This window comes from Phascolarctos cinereus, unplaced genomic scaffold (assembly GCF_003287225.1).
Source record: "Phascolarctos cinereus isolate Bilbo 61053 unplaced genomic scaffold, phaCin_HiC Scaffold_5;HRSCAF=322, whole genome shotgun sequence".
NCBI classification, from domain to species: domain Eukaryota; kingdom Metazoa; phylum Chordata; class Mammalia; order Diprotodontia; family Phascolarctidae; genus Phascolarctos; species Phascolarctos cinereus.
The window spans coordinates 316,946,750-316,965,977 of record NW_027555958.1 but is presented as its reverse complement, the minus strand read 5'-3'; the positions used below and the strand labels follow the sequence as shown (position 1 = coordinate 316,965,977).

General features: G+C 34.3%; 1 protein-coding gene across 3 annotated transcripts in view; it reads right to left on the bottom strand.

Annotated features, from left to right (window-relative positions):
* Positions 1–19,228, bottom strand: part of VMP1 (vacuole membrane protein 1) — a 138,919-nt gene that overhangs the window by 25,408 nt on the left and 94,283 nt on the right. For all 3 annotated transcript variants that reach the window (XM_020991832.2, XM_020991833.2, XM_020991834.2), the window contains 2 exons: positions 13,547–13,627; positions 10,101–10,217 (listed from right to left, as the gene is read on the bottom strand). In XM_020991832.2, the coding sequence (XP_020847491.1) occupies positions 10,101–10,217; positions 13,547–13,627 (198 nt within the window). The remainder of the gene's footprint in view (positions 1–10,100; positions 10,218–13,546; positions 13,628–19,228) is intronic.

Here is a 19,228-nt window from a genome sequence, read left to right as displayed (position 1 = left end):
CATAAATTGCTTAATGCATATATCAGAAAGTTGTCCTAACTTAAGCTAAGAAAAATATAAGGAACAAGAGGGTGAAAAGTGAAGAAATAGGTAGATTGCTTGAACACCAAAAGGTTTTTTTTGTGTATTTCTGTTATTATTTCAATAATGGTTAAAGATGTTTATAATACCAACTAAAATTGCTTACCAAGTACTGAGAAATGTTTGTTGCCTAAGCTACATCTGGATGTACATCAAGTTACATGCCTTTATGAAGTATGTAACTATGATACAATGGAACATAACAAACATACCCTCTATTTGCCTTAATGTAGGAGAAAAGCTAAAAAGATTCTTTCCCTTCAATGACAAATTGATGTTAGGCTTTTGTCCATATGGGCAAATAAATGCTTATCTTACACTAATCCTAAATCAACTAAATGAATAAATGTACATGTTCTTAAAATAGGATACTATAGGATGTTTTTAGATTCATGGATTTTGCCAGTGGGTAGAAAAAAGGTAACTACATTCAGAAAGTGTTAAAGCAGGACAAGTAAATGGCTGAGCTGGAGAAATTTGTGTTATGGAGGAAAGGCGTTACCCAGAAATAACTTGATGTTACTGCAGCTATCCAAGAGGTTTAAAATCAATCTCTTTCTTTAAAAAAGGATCCTTGGTAGGAAGACAGGGGGAAGGGGAGTAGTATCAAATGTCAACAAGTAAATCTTATGTTATCTAGGAGAATGATTCAAAATTGCACTTAAAAATACGTTAAAAGGTCTTCTGCTCATCCTCCTGACCCTTAACTCCTGCAATTTAATTTAGCATTATTTTAAGTATTTTAAAAATACTTTGGGGGCGGCTAGGTGGCGCAGTGGACAGAGCACCAGCCCAGAAGTCAGGAGAACCTGAGTTCAAATCTAGCCTCAGATCAAACACTTGACACTTACTAGCTGTGTGACCCTGGGCAAGTCACTTAACCCCAATGACCTAAAAAACAAACAAAAAATACTTTGGTTTAAATATTAAGCTGATAAGTCTTATTTATAACATATTTTGCTTTTCATAATGCCTTTCTGTTATAATGTATATTGAAATTCCTACTAAGCAACCAATATTTTAATGTTCTTATAATTATTTTTACTCTATAATGTGTAACATAAAATTTTCATAGTTAATAATTTCCATAAAAAACCAACAATGTCCTTGGAATTTGGGGTGTCTATGGGTACAATTGAGAAAATGACAGATTCAAGAAATAAACCAATGTCTAATATTAAAAAATATGACCAGAACTGGACAAATAGAAGCAACTTTAGTCACTAATATTGCTCTAAGAATAAAATGTCAAGCAACAATAGGGAGATCAAGGACAAAAGAACATTTGTAATTACTGAGAAATCATATCAGAGCAGAGATAAGTCCTTACTGTTCTTGACCTTCCTTCAGAAACATGTCCTGGGCCAGCTAGGTGGTACAGTGAACAGAGAACCAGGAGGTTCAGGAGGACCTGAGTTCAAATCTAATCTCAGACACTTGACACTTACTAGCTGTGTGACCCTGGGCAAGTCACTTAACCCTGACTGCTTCACCAAAAAGCAAAACAAAAAACAACAACAAAACACCATGTGCTATTGTTACAACACCCCCCCTTTAAAAAGAAACTCCATTTTTTGGGGGCGGAGGGCAATTGGGGTTAAGTGACTTGTCCAGAGTCACACAGCTAGTGAGTGTCAAGTGTCTGAGGTCACATTTGAATTCAGGCCTTTCTGACTCTGGGGCTGGTTCTCTATTCACTGTGCCACCTAGCTGCCCCAGAAACCCCATGTTCAATTCATTTTATATCAATACTCTTTTAATTGTTAAATCCAACTGCCTTTCTTAGTCCTTATTATCCTTGACATCTTTTAGGCCAAATGCTAGCTGACAACAAATATAAAGATTTAGGATCTGAAGAGGTTGAATAAATTATGATAAATCAATCAAATAATAATTTTAAAAGAATCTTTTACTAAATACAAACAAGATAATATAGGTACAGCACTCCAAGTCCCAGGTGAGGGAGACATAGCCAGATCAGTCCAAGAGAATAAATAATTTGTAAAATTCAAAGAACTCCTCTCCCTTTTAGATATCAATTTATATGATTCCCCCTCAAAGCCAGCCTCAAGGTATTTATCTGAAACCACTTTTTGGGTATCAGGAGATGGAGTGTAGTATCTGAAGAACACCGAAAAGGGCAATGTCACTGCATTTTAGAAGCAATAGAGGGGAGTAAAGTGTAAGAAAAGTGTAAAGATAGAAAGGAGACTGGTCACGAATGGCCTTACACAGCATTTATATTTCACCCTGAAAGTAACAGGGAGCCACTAGAGTTCACTGAACAGGGGGAGTGAAACATGGTCAGATCTCTGCTTAAGGAAAACCACTGGCAGCTGAGTGCAGGATAGAATGAAGTGGCAAGAGACTTGAGACAGAGACTAATCGGCAGATTATTGGAATTGTCAGGCATGATGTGATAAGGGCCTGCACCAGGCTGTGTGAGTAGACAGGAAACCTATATTAGAGACGTTGTTAATGTAGAAATGACAAGATTTAGCAATAGACTGGATATGAGGGGTAAGAGTGAAGAGTTAAGGATGATACTGAGGCTTGGGTGTTGGGGAGCACAGCTGCTGTGCCCTTTACAGTAATAGGGAAGTATGATTAGGGGAGATGTTGGCGTTTGAAAAATGAGTTCCATTTTGGACAGGTCTAGTTTGAGATATACATGGGATATCCAATCTGAGATGTCTAAAAGGCATTTGGTGATGACAGACTGAAGCTCAGAAAAGAGACTAGGGCTAGATATATAGATCTAAGAATCATCTGCATATAGATGATAACTGAACTCATGGGAGCTGATGAGATCACAAAGTGATATAGTATAGAGGGAGATGAAAAGTAGCCTTAGGATGAGATTTGAGAGACAGGTATTGGCCGTGACCTGGATGAAGATCTAGCAAAGGAGAATGGTGCGGTGGCAGCTCATGGCACTGCAAATAGAGCACTTGGCTAGGAGTCAGGAAGATCTGAATTTGAATCTGCTTTCAGACACTTACCAGCCATGTAACACTGGGCAAATCACTTAAACTCTACTTCAATTTCTTCAACTGTAAACATGGGGATAAAACTACCATCTGCCTCACAGAGTTGTTATGAAGATGAAATGAGATGATATTTGTCAAGGGCTTAGCACAGTGTGTGACACATAGTAGGTGCTATATAAATACTTATTCCCTCAGAGGAATACAGAAGAGAATATATAGGTGAAGAGGGTGATCAGTAGTGTCAAAGGCTGCAGAGGACTGAGAATGAGGATTAAGAGCCATGAAATATGGTAATTAAGAGATAACTGGTAACATTAAAAAGAGTAGTTTCAGCTGATGATGAGGTCATGTGGAGGAACCCAAGTAACTCAAGGCAAGATCACACAAGCCAACCACCCCACTCAAAAGCACAGCAGGAGAGGAGAAGCCCAGCTCTGTCACAAAGCCCAAATTCAGCAACTAAAACTGGAGGGATGAATAAACCAAAGAAAACCCTTAATCAGCATAAAAAATTATTGTAACTTTAGAGATTGCCAAAAAGGAATTAGCTCGGTAACAACTACAAATAGAGACTCCAACGGAAAAATAGATATTTCACAAAGACTGTGTAAATTCCTAAGAAAAATAAAGCATGATGCCAAAACTGAAATAAAAATTTTGGCAGAAATAACTGGAAGGAGAATAAAGAGAAAATGTTAAACCATACCCAAGTAACAGATTCCCTGAAAATGAGAATGGACAAAACAGAAATCAATCATTCTATGAGACAGCAAGAAATATCAAAACAAAATCAAAAGATGGGGAAAAAAAGAAAATATAAGATATTTGATATAAAAAACTGACCTGGAAAAGAAGCCAAGTGTAATTTAGGAATCACTGAACTTCCTGAAATACATGATTTAAAAAAACCCTATATTCTAAGAAATCATAAATCAAACTGCCCGGATTTGATTAAATCAAGAGGGAAAAGGGAAAAGAAAAGAAATCCATCAATTACCTCCTGAAGAAAACCCTAAAGGAAAGGACTCTGGAATATTTAGCCAAAATCCTGGGCTCCCATGTCAAAGAAAAAATACTTAAGCATCCAAAAAGGAGTAGTTCATGGACCAAGGACCACAGTCAGTATCATACAAGACCTGGAAGCTTCTACTAAAAGCAAGAAATATTGGAATATAAAATTCCAAAAGCAGAAGATATAGGCTTACAACTAACAATAACTTAGCCTGCAAAGCTGGGAATAATCATATTGGAGAAAAAAATGGTCCTTTAGTGGACTATTGAACTTTCAAATATTTCTGAAAAGACCTGAGTAAGCCAATCAACATTGTTTGCTATGTGCCAGGCAGTATGTCAAGCACTGAAGATGCAAAAAGAAGTAAACAAACAAAATAAAACAAAACACTCTGCTCTCAAGGGAACTCAGTCTAATGGAGGAGAGAACATGCAATATATACTAACAAGCTATATATACATATACACACACATACACACACACACACATATACATACACACACACATACAGGAAAAATAGGAAATAACTGAAAGAGGAAAGGCACTAGAATTAAGAGGGGATGGGAAGGGCTTCCTATGGAAAACTGATTTTTAGTTGAGAGCTAAAGAAGCTAGAGAAAGACAGCAGCATGACATGGATAAGGGAGAGCATTCTAGGAATAGTGAACAGACAGAGAAAATTCCTGGAGCCAAGAGATGGAGTGTCTTGTTCCAGGAACAGCCATGTGGCCAGTGTCATTGGATTAAAGAATATGTATTGAGGACTAAGGTGTAAGAAGATTGGAAAGACAGGAGAAGGGTTAGGTTGTGAAGGGCTTTGAACACCAGAGGATTTTAGGTAGAATTTTAGCTGAGACTTAAAGGAAGACATGCCAGACATGAGCAGGGACTAGGAAATAAGAACTATGAAATATTTGAGCAACTGGAAGAAGCTGTATGATGATATAGTGCTAACATACTCACAGAGAGAGAAGAAACAAGTGTCCCTTCAGAACTCTAATGTTTTAAAAGTTATTAAAGGAGTTTAAAAAAGAAAAACAGAGTAGGAAAAGGGGAAGGGAGGAATTTAGAACTCAAAATCTTATAAAAGTGAGTGATGAAAACTAAAAATAAATAATTTAATTAATTAAAAAAACACAAACCAGAAAAACAGAGGACCTCTGGGGAGGGGCAGACTGGTTCTGTCAGGAGGGTGTGGGGAAGAGAAAGAGAAGGAGGATAAAAGGAGTACAGTAGTGTGGAAAAGAAGAAGAAAGGGGTGGGACTTGCTATTTCTCATATTTAGAGTGGTGAGAACACCAGAGTAAGAGAATATAAGAGTACTGAAGAGTATATATACATGGAGAAAGAGACGAGGGAAGGGAACATCAGATGAACTTTACTCTTATTTAAAAGAAAGAAGAGGTAAACATACAGTCTGGTATAGAAATACAACAAACTCAATGAGTAGGGTAGGGAAGAAGGAGGATGATACCTAGTTAGTAACCTTTGCAAGTAACTTGCTGATTTTGAAGGGTGGATTAAAAGGGGAAAAAAAAGAACTATAATTAAAGGTATGGGGGGACGATGCCCATCACCTGAATGGCTAAACAAACTGTGGCATATGAATGCAACTAAATATTATTCCATCATAAGAAATGACAAAAAAAGAATACTTCTGAAAATCCTGGGTAGTATGAACTTCAGCAGAATTAGGAGACCAATTTATACAAGAACAACATTGAACTCTGATCAATGCAGTAAACAAAATGTTTCCAGAAAATGTGGGATGAAATACGCTGCCCACTTCCTTACAGACACTCAAGGGACAGTAAGAGACAAGTTTTTGACATGGCCACTACGTTAATTTAGTTTGCTTGACTATGCTTATTTGTGTGTGTGTTTTGCTTTCTTTTTTTAAAGGGGGGAGGATTTTGATGGAACTATCAATAATGATACAAAAAAGAGGGCCAATGAAACCTATAATTCATGGAATTTATTATATACTTTTAAAGAAAGCAAATGGTATGAATTAGATTTACATTTTCATACGCGCTCCTCTTTTATGCCACATACGTAAAAATGTTCTTTTTTTCTATTTAAACCCAGAACAAAAAATTAATTTTCTTATTTATCTCTATTGATATTGTGAGCTTTTACTTTTACTTTATCTGATAGCATAATTAAAACTCATGCTTTTCAGGGGGCACGTAATAAATGCTTATTGATTGACCTGTTGCATAAATTTTGTTCCAGTCTTTCATTTTGATTCTATGCATGTCTTTACCTGTTGGATGTATTTTCTGTCCGCAATAACTTTGGAATTGTGTTTTTTAAAACTTATTCTGTCACTCTCATTTTATTGGATTTAGTTCATTCATATTTAAAGTTATGAGTTAGCTTTATGTTTCCTTTTATTTGTATCTCTAGCACTGCTTTTCAAAAAAAGATTATTTTAATCCTCCCCTTCCTCTTTGAAGTCAATACCTTATCACTAGGATTAGTGTTGCTTAAACTACTTTAATACAACCCTATTTCCACAGGCCCTCTTTCCCATCTGGGCCCCTACTCCTGTTTTCCCTAGTTTGTGATTTCAATTATTTGTTTTCCTGTGGTTATTTAGATATTTATTTCTTCCCCCTTTCCCCGCCCCCCTCAGGTAAGTAGTGGTTAGTTCAAAATCCCCTTCCTCTTCTCCCTTTCAACTTTTTTTTTTTGATGATAAATTTTTTCTGTAACTTTTTTCTAAAAAGAATTCCTTGGTTTTGTTCTTTTCTCTTTTTATTCTTTGATTTGTAGTCTATCTCCTCATTTATAACCTCTTTGTGTTTCTCATGGAGTTAAATTTTCTGAAGTATCATACTGAAGCTCTCTGTCTTTTAACCAATTTCTATGTTATTACTTTATAGATCTTGTGCCATGATGTCTTTTTTTGTTGTTCACCTCTCTTTGGAAGTATCAATTCATGTGGGAAGTAACATGGATGAAGCAGTGCCCCATGGGAGAAAATAACTTGTGTCCCTATGCAATTTAATTCTGTTCACTGCCCTCCCCATGATGGTTTATCTTTCCATTGGCTATAGCATCTCATTTCTGGGTCCAATATGGATGCCAGCTGCCTCCAGCAGCTAATATTTATTTCCCTTTGTCCCACAACAGGATGATGTCCATGATGACAAAACTCTCAGAAAAGACTGTCTCCCAGTATAACTCCCTCCAGGTTAAAGCCATTGTAAGGTCCTTATCTTCCATCACCTCTTCTCTCACTGGGTGTTCTTTAGTAATGCCCTCCTCCTTGTTAGGGAGTTAAAACATTCCCCCAATTTAAATCTCTTCCTTTTTGTGGTCTCTTCTATTCTCCCATAGATTTTCTTCTTTCTGAGAGATGATAGGGGTATAGAAATGCCTCCCCTCTTCACCCATGGTATAACACTCTTTCCTCTCTGTCCTCTATCCCCACAGTCCTCATTTATGTACTCTTCTATTCTGCAATTTTGCCCCACAACAAACAAACAAACAAACAAACTTGATTTACTTAAAGGGATGTTATGGGATTTAGTTTATTGTGCTATTCTATTCCTTTACCTTCACTCTACCTGTTTAAATTCTAATCAGATCTTTATTTCAATGTGTCCTTTATATCTTGACAATTTTTCATTTCTTTTTCTTTTGCAAGTCAGAATTATCTCATTAAAAAAAATAACCCCTAAACATGGAGTAATTTATTTCATTACTTATTATTGTTTTTGATAATTACTTATTTACCTTTTTTGATATTTGGGTTGTTTGCAAGGCAAATATTTTACTTATGTCTATTTTGCAGGAATACCTGTGGGTACTTCTGCCTAGAATAAATTTTCTTCTAACAAATTCTGTATTCTGTATGAAACCCTTTTCACATTCATTACAATGATAAGATTTCTCTCCAATATGAATTTTCTTTCTTTCTTTCTTTTTTGTTGTTTTTTAAGGCAATTGGGGTTAAGTGACTTGCCCGGGGTCACACAGCCAGTCAGTGTCAAGTGTTTGGTCTGAGGCTGGATTTGAACTCAGGTCCTCCTGACTTCAAGGCTAGTGCTCTATCCACTGCAACACCTAGCTGCCCCCAGTATGAATTTTCTGATGGAAGATAAAGGATAATTGCTGCCTGAAGGATTTACCACATTGATTGAATTCACAAGGTTTCTCTTCAGCGTGGATTCTCTGATGTACAATAAGGGATGAGTATTCTAACAACTTTATGGCAACTAATGGCATTCATTAGGTTTCTTTCCAATATGAATTCTTTCATGGACACTAAGAGGCGATCGCTGGATGAAAGCCTTCCCATATTCATTACATGTAAAAGTTTCTCACCAATCTGAATCCTCTGATGGTAAATAAGCTTTGAGTTCTCACTAAAGGCCCCCCCCCCCGAATACATATAAAGCTTCCCCCTGGGATGAATTCCCATCTTTTTAAATTTTTTTTTTTGCTAGGCAATGGGGTAAAGTGACTTGACCAGGGTCACACAGCTAGTAAGTGTTACGTGTCTGAGGCCGGATTTGAACTCAGGTATTCCTGAATCCAGGGCCGGTGCTCTATCCACTGTGCCACCTAGCTGCCCCCCAACTTATCTTTTAAGCCTTACTTCACAATACCAGCCCTCACCAAAAAATAAATTCTACGCAATCTACATAAATGGTGTCAAACTCAATAGAAAGGGTTCCTTGTGGATTGTATACTGACTTAGAAAACCATAAATTAACATGATCTTTATTTTATTGTATTTTTATTTTGTTAAATATTTTCCAATTGCAGTTTAACCTGGTTCAGGCCACATTTGGGAGTTATGGGGGTCATGTATGGCCCAGCTGAGTTTGACACTTCTGATCTAGATGACCAGTTCTACCCTGAACTCAACATTCCCTCTCTTATCTATGCGTATTTTTCAGAAACCATCCCCCAGGTCTGGAACGTACTCCATGATCATTTCTGTCTTTTAGAATCCATATCTTCCTTCAAGATTCAGTTCAGGTATCATTTCTGTGAGTCCTTCTCTTAATCTCCCCATTGTTAATGGCTCTCTAACTCATCAAATTACCTTTATTTACAATGTATGTCCTGAATCCCTAAGCAAAAGCTCTTTGAGGTCTCGAAATTTTTTATTTTTGCCTTTATGTTCCAGAGCCTTTGCATAGAGTAAGTGCTTAAAAATGTTATGCTGATTAAATGAGTACTGCCTGCTAGTACAAACTTTTCATAGTACAATGTAAGGTATACATTTAAAGAAAGGAGCAGCAAACAAGGAAGACTAAATTAATGTGGGAAATCCTTTCTACCCACCTTTATTTCTATAGCAGCCATTCCTAATGTCTCCTTATTCCCCTGCACTGTTTATATCCACTGTCCTGTCTTTGTGGGTTTTTGTTGTTGTTGCTGTTGTTGTTGTTGTAGTACTCTTTCTCTCCCCTCCCCACCTCCTTCTCCACCTTTACTTCCAACTTCATTTTAACAGTAGCTCTAGGCACAAACAGATTGTTACTTCTCTAACCACAGCCCACATCTTCTAGGCTGACTGGTAGCTACTTCTACCCCATTCTCCCCAACACTAACATCTGGCTGGTTTTCAGGAAAGGATTTTGGTACCATGGCAGGAAATGCTAAATAGATTATATATGAGAAAATGAATGTCAATGAAAGAAAATAATAGTCTCTCTGTTTATGTCTGGTAAACTTGAACCCTAACATAACATTCATGGCCCCCAGTGGAACATCTCCAAATTGCTAAAAATTCTCAGTAGGTGACTTGATTTAATCCCTAAGATCTGCGGTGCTATTAGTGATTGGGGTTTGAACTAGGGGGAAAATAATTTGAGGGACCAATTTTTCAAATGAGAGAAACCTTCCAGAAATTTACTTTCCTTCAGAGTACCTTAAAATCCCTAAGAAAACTACTGTTCAAAAGAAGATATAATGTTAGGTCACCAAAAGGGACCAGTGGAAATACTTTTTTAGGTTTCTGTTTGGTCTTATGGATTAAGACACAATACACTTACCTGGATGTGCATCTTAACTACTGCTTTCCCAATAAGGGTTGCACCAAAGAAGGTCCAAAAGGGAACAAGGAAATGTCCACATGTTATTCCTGCCAGATCAAAGAGAGGGTTTGGAATCTAAGAAGGAAGAATGGAAGAAAAATGATAAAAGTAAAAAGCCCACTCAACTAAAATAACCAAAAAAGCATGCACTGATTATTGGTATATGTCTTTATACTTTAAAATCTGTCCCATTTAATTCCCTACTTTCCAAATGACTTCTAAAATGTAGATAAGGGAAATTAACTGTTTTTGTATTATAACTGTATTATCTCTGCTGTGTATCCATCTTATACTTTATTGTCTCTTGTTACAGTTCCATATAAGACTACCCTAATTGAGAACCTAGGACTTCCATTTCATCAGACTGGCACTGCATAAAGCCATGGGATCCCTAGCAGTCTAGTTCCATTTTACTGGTATTTAGTAATTCATTGGCTTAATGTTACTTTAAGGGTATAATTAGATGAACAATAAGATAAGATTCTAAAAAACATTTCTATTGTGGCCAGAGTACTAACATCTAATTTAGCCCCAAGCAGGAATATGACTTGGCAGGTATTTATATCTTTTGAGTATGATAATATACCTGTTCAAAAAAGTTAAACATGCAATTCAACAAACAGACACAGAGATAAATTTATTGACATTTTTTCAGCTTTAAAAACTGCTTTTTATTTCACTTCTGTGAGCCTTAAGACTTTATGGTTACAGGATATATTTTAAAACACTGTCAAACATGCTATTACAGCCCACAACTTCAGATACACCTTGAACAGACAGTTCCAAGAAAGACTGATCACATGTAATACCTTTCCCAAATTTCAGGAATGCTAAAAGATGTTATAATTTTAGAATGAACAGAAACCATAAACAGTTTTTGACCACTCCATTTTCCTTCCAAGAAGCTTACTGCTCTGTTGAGAGTGGTACTAACCATTGGAAAATTGATGAAATAAAGTAATTCTCTTCCAAAACATAGGCAGAATAGAGTCAATCGGTTTAAAAAGATGTCTGAACAGGTGTTTTCAAAAGTAAAGTACAACCATAATACAACAAGTGTTATTTTATTAATACTAAAATTTGAAAAGCATTTTTCTTCTTTTTCAACCTTCAATGCCTCAAATCATTGCATCAGAATCAGAGTCACTGAATGTTCAACATCAAAAAGGCATTAGAATTTTATCTAGCACACTCCTTTTCATCTGACAAGAGGAAACCGAGGTCTGAAAATGTGTAATGACTTTACCCAAGGTCTCATGGCTAGTAAGTGGCAGAGCTGATGAGAATCCAGGTCTCATTACCCCTCAATTGGTCTTATTCCCACTGTGTTGTATTCCCTTTAAAATCTGTACAAATCTTTCCTACTGCCAGTTTCCTTTTGGGGACTAAAATGAATTTTTAAAATATAAGATATGAGTTTCAAAAATAAAAAAGGATCATAATTGGAATTCTACAATATTTACATATAGTCAACAAGGGTCTCTCTCTGCTTTGAGTTGAGAAGCTATGGTCAAATAATTAAATTTCTGGGCATATATGCTATCTATTCTCTTGGTAGCTTAACTGAAAATATAAAAGAAAATTAGATTTTAGAAAACCTATAAAGTAATATTTGAATCTCTATGGCTTTTATTTCTCTTGATTTAGGTGTTAAAGACTGAAGTAATTAGCAGAACTCACTTTTATTTGAAACTCAATATGTGGGCATCTTATCTTAAGCATTGGGGGGGAAGGGGGAAGGATTCCTAATACTCCATAAGTAGAAAAATCACACTTTACTAAGATCTTAATATGTGTACCAGGCTCAGTACTAGACACTGGTAACAGAACGACAAAGTTAAAAGTCCTTACCCTTAAGGAGTTTAAAATCAAGGGAAAGGAGGCAACATGTAAACATAAAGATTTATATATAAAATAGATACAAGACAATTTGGGAAGAAAGGTAGTACTTGAGCTGAGCCTTGAAGGGATCTGAAAGGGCAAAAGTCAGGAGGAAGTGGATTCTAGGCACAGGAAATGAGAGATGAGAAACTGGTTCGAGGAACAATAAGCCATCATTCTGTGTTACATGCTACCTTGTCTAAGGTTCCAAAATCATCACGGCTAGTTTAGAAAGCTAATTTTACTGGTTCATAGTAATTAGGCATTATTACTAGTTTACCACTAGTCAATCAATTACAAGTACTACAGAAGATTATATAAAAAAAGGAAAAATTTTAGGAAGCTGTCAGGACTCAAAACAGCACAACAGAAGCCATTTTCTCAGTCAGCCTTACTAAGGAAAATAGGACAGACTTTGAAAATAAGATGGGGACCATTCATAAAACTGAATTAATAAAATAGAGGGTATAACTTCAAGGGTCTAATTCGTGGAATTTCTTAAAATCTACCACTTGCTTAAGGAACTGATAAACACAAGTTGCTTTATACATTAGCCAAAGGATGTTCTTTCATTCATTATTTAATGTACTTCTATAAACTAGTTAGTTAATTCATAAAACCTCAAGCCATTATAAAGAATCACAGATTGAGGGCTGGAAATTGGATTGAGTGCCAAAAGAGATTTCATAACCTCTGCCTCTCTTTTCTAGTAAAGGACCACATTTATCTCTCCTTGACCTAGTGATACATGGAAGAAGACAAAAGATAAGTAAGGCAGGGAAAAGTATAGTAAACACAGATGGGGTCAATTAAAACTGTAGTGAGCTCATTGATGTTACAAAAACTCTGCAAGGCTGATAATTTAAAAGAATATTGGGGATTAAACTGAACTAAATGAATCCCTGCCTCCACTAACTGTGGCTCAAATGTATATATTTGTTTTCATAACTATAAAAGTACATACCTGGTTGAATCTGTCAGTCAAAAAAATAGATATATTTAAGCTATTAGTTAAATTTCACACAATTACTTTGTTTGCAATGGCCAAAAGTCTTTCTCAATGACAGGTATTCCTAATAGTTAGACAGTAACTAATTACCTAAAACAAGTTTCATTGCACCAATCTAGTTCTACCATGGAACTAACTAATCCTTGGAAAATGGGCATAAAGAGTCCACCCATATAACTCCATGGAACATACTAAGCCATCACTACTTGGTTAAAGGAAAGTTATTATAAATTCTTCATGGGGAAGATGGATTTTGACTTTTTTGCTATCAATGAGGCAAGCTATTTAAGTCTGAATTCATCATTGTGTGATGGAATGCATATAAGTCAATAAACAAGACACCATAGAAAACAGCTCACTCAATGAGCAAGATGAATGATTAACTAAAGCAGAACTGGAGGCATAAAGAGAAGTTATTTCTGTTCATTCTGTAGTATTATCTTTAAAGGTAAATAAAATCAAAACACAAACTCCCATTTACTGAAATTTCTCATTTTTAATAAAATTCACTTACTGAAGCACAGGCCAAAATTCCAAAAAATCCAACCTTCTGTACCATGTTCTGAACTGCTAACTTAGCCCGAGACGCAAAGTCCTAGGAAAAAAAATATTAATGGATAATGTGAGAAAATATTCTTTGTCCAGTGTGCTATATCATCTCATAACATCTGGTATATACCATGTCAGGAAATACTGGCTTTCAACTCTGAAGCTAAGCAAAGTGTTATTTGGACAGTGGAGACATAGAAAGATCCGATGAAAGCTTTAAGATTCAAGATTAACAAAAGGACTTCGGGTCACAGTTTAAAGAACGGAAATGGACTCTATATAATGTCAATCTTTTATACTGAACATTCATCATATTTTATATAGAAACTCTATCTTGACTATGTTTTAGTATATTTTTAAAAAATAAACATCAAATTGAGGATGAACTTCCCTACTCTGGAAATACAACTTGTCAGAGTTTTCTGTTTATTAACATTTCTCCTAACTGGGTCCAAAATTATAAGTTCCTCTAGGATATCTAATAAAGTAACTTCTGCTGATGGGCAGCAGAGATACAAATAAACACATCACATCAAAATCTGAAAACATGTAACATTCGGACATTTCCAGGTCTCTGTTAACCTAATCTAACTATTCTTATCTACTGTTAAGATACCACTAAAGTTCCACTTTAAAAAAAGCACATAATATGAAGAAAAAAATGACTGGTTAACACATGAACAATTTTATTGTGTTATCACACTTACAAATGTTTAAAGAATCCTTTCCCCCTTGTGGTCCAACAGCTTAACAAAGACTCCAATCTTACTAGGGACCCAATGATCTGCATATTTCAAATGGTCAGACCAAGGAAAGCAGACAGCTAATTGAATCCCAAACCACAAGAAGCAGGATGTCTGACTCCCATCCTTCATGAACAATGCTCAGAATAACTTACTTTAAAATTTTCAAGCTAGAATCTGATCAAGGACAGAGAAGGTGTAGAAGGCAAAGTGTCTATGCACTGAATACCAACATATTGTGCTTACACAGAATGTTTAAGGCAAACGAATATAGCAGAGACTCAGTGATTCTCTGAGATGTGAATATGAAATTTCAAATATTTCACAGAAAGACTTGAAGTTAAAAAAGATTAATGAATAAAAAGTAAACTTTATACCCATAGGTTTTACTGCTTATAGAGAGGGGTGACAAAGACTTTGTATTTCCACAACAGAATTTGTGTTTATAAGAATAAAAGTTGACTTTAAAAAAAAAATTAGATTTAACAGCTTATTTTTTCCATGAATATTTCTAATAAAACAACAAATGCAATATTTAGGTAAGATGATGTTCAAAAATGTGAAACATTTTTCCAAATTTAAAAAATCACCACATATACCCATGAAGGTTACATTTACATGAAGATTTAATTAGATAACAGCTATTCTTGCTTATAACACACACACACACACACACACACACACACACACACACACACACACACAAAACAAACAAATAATGTAGAACAGGAACAGTATTTATTTGTAAAAACAAAAACCAAAAAACTATTCCTTCTTCTGCTGTTTTGATGGTAGTCAGAAAATAAAAGAAGATTCAAACTATTCTCTCAAACTGCCATTTAATTAAGAATAAACACTTTCAGGTTCCAAATTATAGCCTCTAAAAGTTAACCATTAGCTTAATTCTTCAGTGTAATTTTGCCATTTGTGATTTCTTTCTAAGAGAGGAAACAAATCAACTTTTCTATTAGAATAAAGATTCCTTTTTTAAAGTAAAGAGTACATACACTCCATGTAAAAAGTTTTATTATATTCTTTCAAAAATACAATGAAATTAAAACATCTCATTCTTTTAACATGTCATTGTTTAGAGAATGCATAATTATAAAACAAAGTTACATTAAATCTACAAGCTTCTTAAATCCATGAATTTTAAAGGATATGGGTTATTTAAAAAATATTCTAAAATAAAGCAATGGAGTTGTTACAAAAGGGTTCAAAAGCAAATATATATATATATATATATATATATATATATTCTAAACAATGCTGAATTACTAGGGGGCAAAGATATTTTCCTCTGACACTTCAGGCTCAAGATAAAAACTGTTTATTAAAAAATTTCGGTTGAGCACTTTAGTATTTTAAAAAGAAAATGTTTTTAAAAGTACTTCTACAAATAAGAAAATGTTTCCTCTTGCTATACTTTTGAAAAATTTATATTTTTATGCTTGTCAATCTATACTAGTACTTCCTAGAATAGCTGCTATTTATTCTGATTAGAATTATCAACAAAAACATAATATTTCGATTAGGAATATTTTTAGATTATCAAATAGCAGTTGCAACCAAATTAGAAAACACAACTACTGAATTTTAATCATTAACTCAAAAAGTTAACTCTGAAAGTATAAACTTAGAGAAATGCCTTTCTTATTTACATCCCTTGAAAGTAATTTACAATAAATGCTCTTGTGATGACAACTGATTTAAGCAGCGGAAAAGGTTTTATCATAGAATTCCCACTTTACAAAATACAGTTTCTATTTAAGACTTTTTATTTAGGTACACTTGGAAATACTTTCTCTTTTATTACAGCATTAAATATTTCTCAATATATAAGTGTACAAATAAAAGAGAGAAAAAGAGTAAAAGTGATCCTTTTCTTCCCACCCCCTCCAAGAATTCATGAATAAAAGCAAGGAACAATCAGTTCACAAGATTCAGTATCTTTTGCCTGTGAGGAGCAGGGAGGGATGTTATTAGCACTTTGAACTGATGGCATTCTTTCATGAATAACCACATTATTTAAAGAAATGACTAGTAAATAATAATTAGTTATCTAGACACCAACAAGATTAAACATTTTTTAATCCCACAAATAATTTTTTCATGGATTACAAAGAATAAATACAAGAAGGAAAATTCTTCAATTAGGCAAACACTATTAAGAAAACCAAGTGATAAGGGGGCTATTTCTCTTCTTTGGTGTATAATCCTCTTTTGACTTAACAGAAATAAAAAGACCACAATGGAAAATACAATCCTTGTCACTTTGGATACATCCTTGGTTATGATTATAATACCATAAAATTGTTTGATTAATCTCCTTCTCTTCTTTATAAAAGTGGGGGAACTATAGGTATGGAAACTTGCACATAATGTCAGACATGGCTGATGTACTGGTTAGTTTTGTTGAATGTCTTTTTCCCTCTTTCTTATGAGGGAGGTGGCTCTTTTGGAAAAGGGAGATGGATATCTTGGAAATGAAAAATGAGGTAAAAACAAAAAATTTGTAAAGAAAAAATATTTTTTGTTGAGAGGAAAAATATTAAACCAGAGCTCCAAGCCAAGCTAGGTAGAAATATTCTGTCTCTTTCTTTTTCTTTTCTTTTTTTTTTTTTAAAGTTGGCATTTCTTCTAAAGAAAGTTAAGTGGCTTTTTAATTGAGTCTTTTACTTTTAAAAGGAAAGGGCTAGAAGGAGGGGGACCTGCTAAAGGGATTTCATAAATTTTGTTATGCATTTAACATATACTAACTGTGACTTTCAGTTCCTATAACTTTTTGCTAGATCTTTCATAATGCTCTCAGACTTAAAGTTATATTTGCATACTAGAACATTTTTTAATGTAACACTGTAAAACCTGTATAGTTTTCAAAAAAAGTGACCAGTAGTATCAATAAGCACTTTAAAACATTGTAAAATTTTATTTTTTTCTTCCTATATAATGATCTCAATTTAGAAGAACATTCTAATCATAACTGGGAAGTTGCTGGAATACTATGTCAAGGGCTTTTAGTGCAGCATTATATTATTTGCACCAACACCAAAAGACGTTAATACAGCAAAAACAACAACAAAAACCTTACACTCATACACAAGCAAATTTTTATTATTTTTCATTCAAACTTACTTTAGTAACCTTCTGACACAAGAATGTTCTAGATGAACATACTTCTACTGAAAACATTTTTTCTCTTACTACCTAAATGCAGTAAGTGCTTTATTTTATTTGCTGACTAATAAGTTCTAAACTATTTTTCATAAAATTACTTCAGAGCTCTTTCCTTTCTACATATTTTGGTAGCCTTTGTATTACATTTCTTATAGTGCTAATTTCCAGAGAAGTATTTCCTCTCCATGAAATAATCAAAAAGAACTTTTTAAAGTATACATGCTTTTCAAATTAAATAAGCTAAAGAACAAAGGAAAATAGTATTATCTATGTTAAATGGCATTTAAAAGATTACAATCACATTATTTAAAACAATAGTAACAAAAATATTTAGTTGGAATGAGTTTAGCCTTATATTTACAGCTTTAACATACTAAGGTAACAGTATAGCAAAATCAAATTGATTACTTCCTCAATTTGTATTCCCCAATTCTTCAAAAATCTGGACAAATTTTTTTTTAAGTTCCTAGTTTCATTTCTCTGGATGCATAAACCAGTTTCACAACTTTTACCTCTTTCACAATTAAAGCGCCTAAGAGGAAAGTAATATTAACAAAGAGTATATTTAGTTATGCATTCTTTTACAGCTAGCATTTCATACCCCCCCTCTAGATTTTTTTTATGGAAGTTAAAATCCGGTTATTTACAGGTAAATAAATCTCCCTTCACCCCAACATTATGATTCTAGCCTTTCTTCCCATCTCTTTATTTGACTATGATTCATTTTCCCTAAACTTTTCCCTCCATGTCACTGGGATTCCAGGAACATACTTCTAGTGACTATAAGGATACAGACTGAAGAAAATTACTGTAAATGCTTATCGCTTGGGATTAATCATCAGATTTCAAGGATTGACAACAAAAACCAGACAAGTAGGTCTGAAGATTGGGAATATTACTTCATACTATTGCTTCACATGTGCTTTCCCTAAGAATTAGATTTATGGTCAAATAAGTAACAACGAGCATTAAAATTATTATGAGGCTAGTGACAGGGTATTTTGTTGAAAGGAAAAAAGTTTTTAAATTAAGTTTTACTTAATCAATATTGAAATTCTATAGAAAATAAGTAAGCTTTGGGAAAATCTTTTTAATTGAACCATTTTTAGAAAATATCTTAACTTCCTACAAGGTCAGTCTGGGTCCTATTATACCACCAATGCATTTTCTTGACTATTTTCAAGAGGTCTTCATGGAACTTCATTCACTCTTTTTTTAATCCCCATATTTTAAAGTTCATGTCATTAACTCTACAAAACATTAAGACTTTTGCAGCATGGTGGAAAAAGCACTGGACTGGGAATAATAGGTCATGTGAATTAGAACTGAAAGGAACCGATTAGTCATCAAATTCAGCCCCTTTATTGTTATGGACAGGAAAACTGAGACCTGCCTTCCACCCCTACTCATACACTTAACATTTGACAACCTAACTTCTTGGAGCTACTTTAACCACAAAATAGGTAACAGGAATCAGACTACCTACCATAACATTTTTGCAGAGGAAAATATTCTATGAATATGTGCAATACTACGTTTATCATAATAGCTTTTTTTCCCCAAACAAGTAAGATGAAGAATTTGGTTTTTATACTAAGGATATATACATTATAGTCATTTCATCCAAACTACTCTCCAACTAGTAAAATTATTTAACATATTCATGGGTGATAAAAGAAGCAAGACTCATTATGCCATTCATGTCCAAAACTATTCTTGCAAAGTAT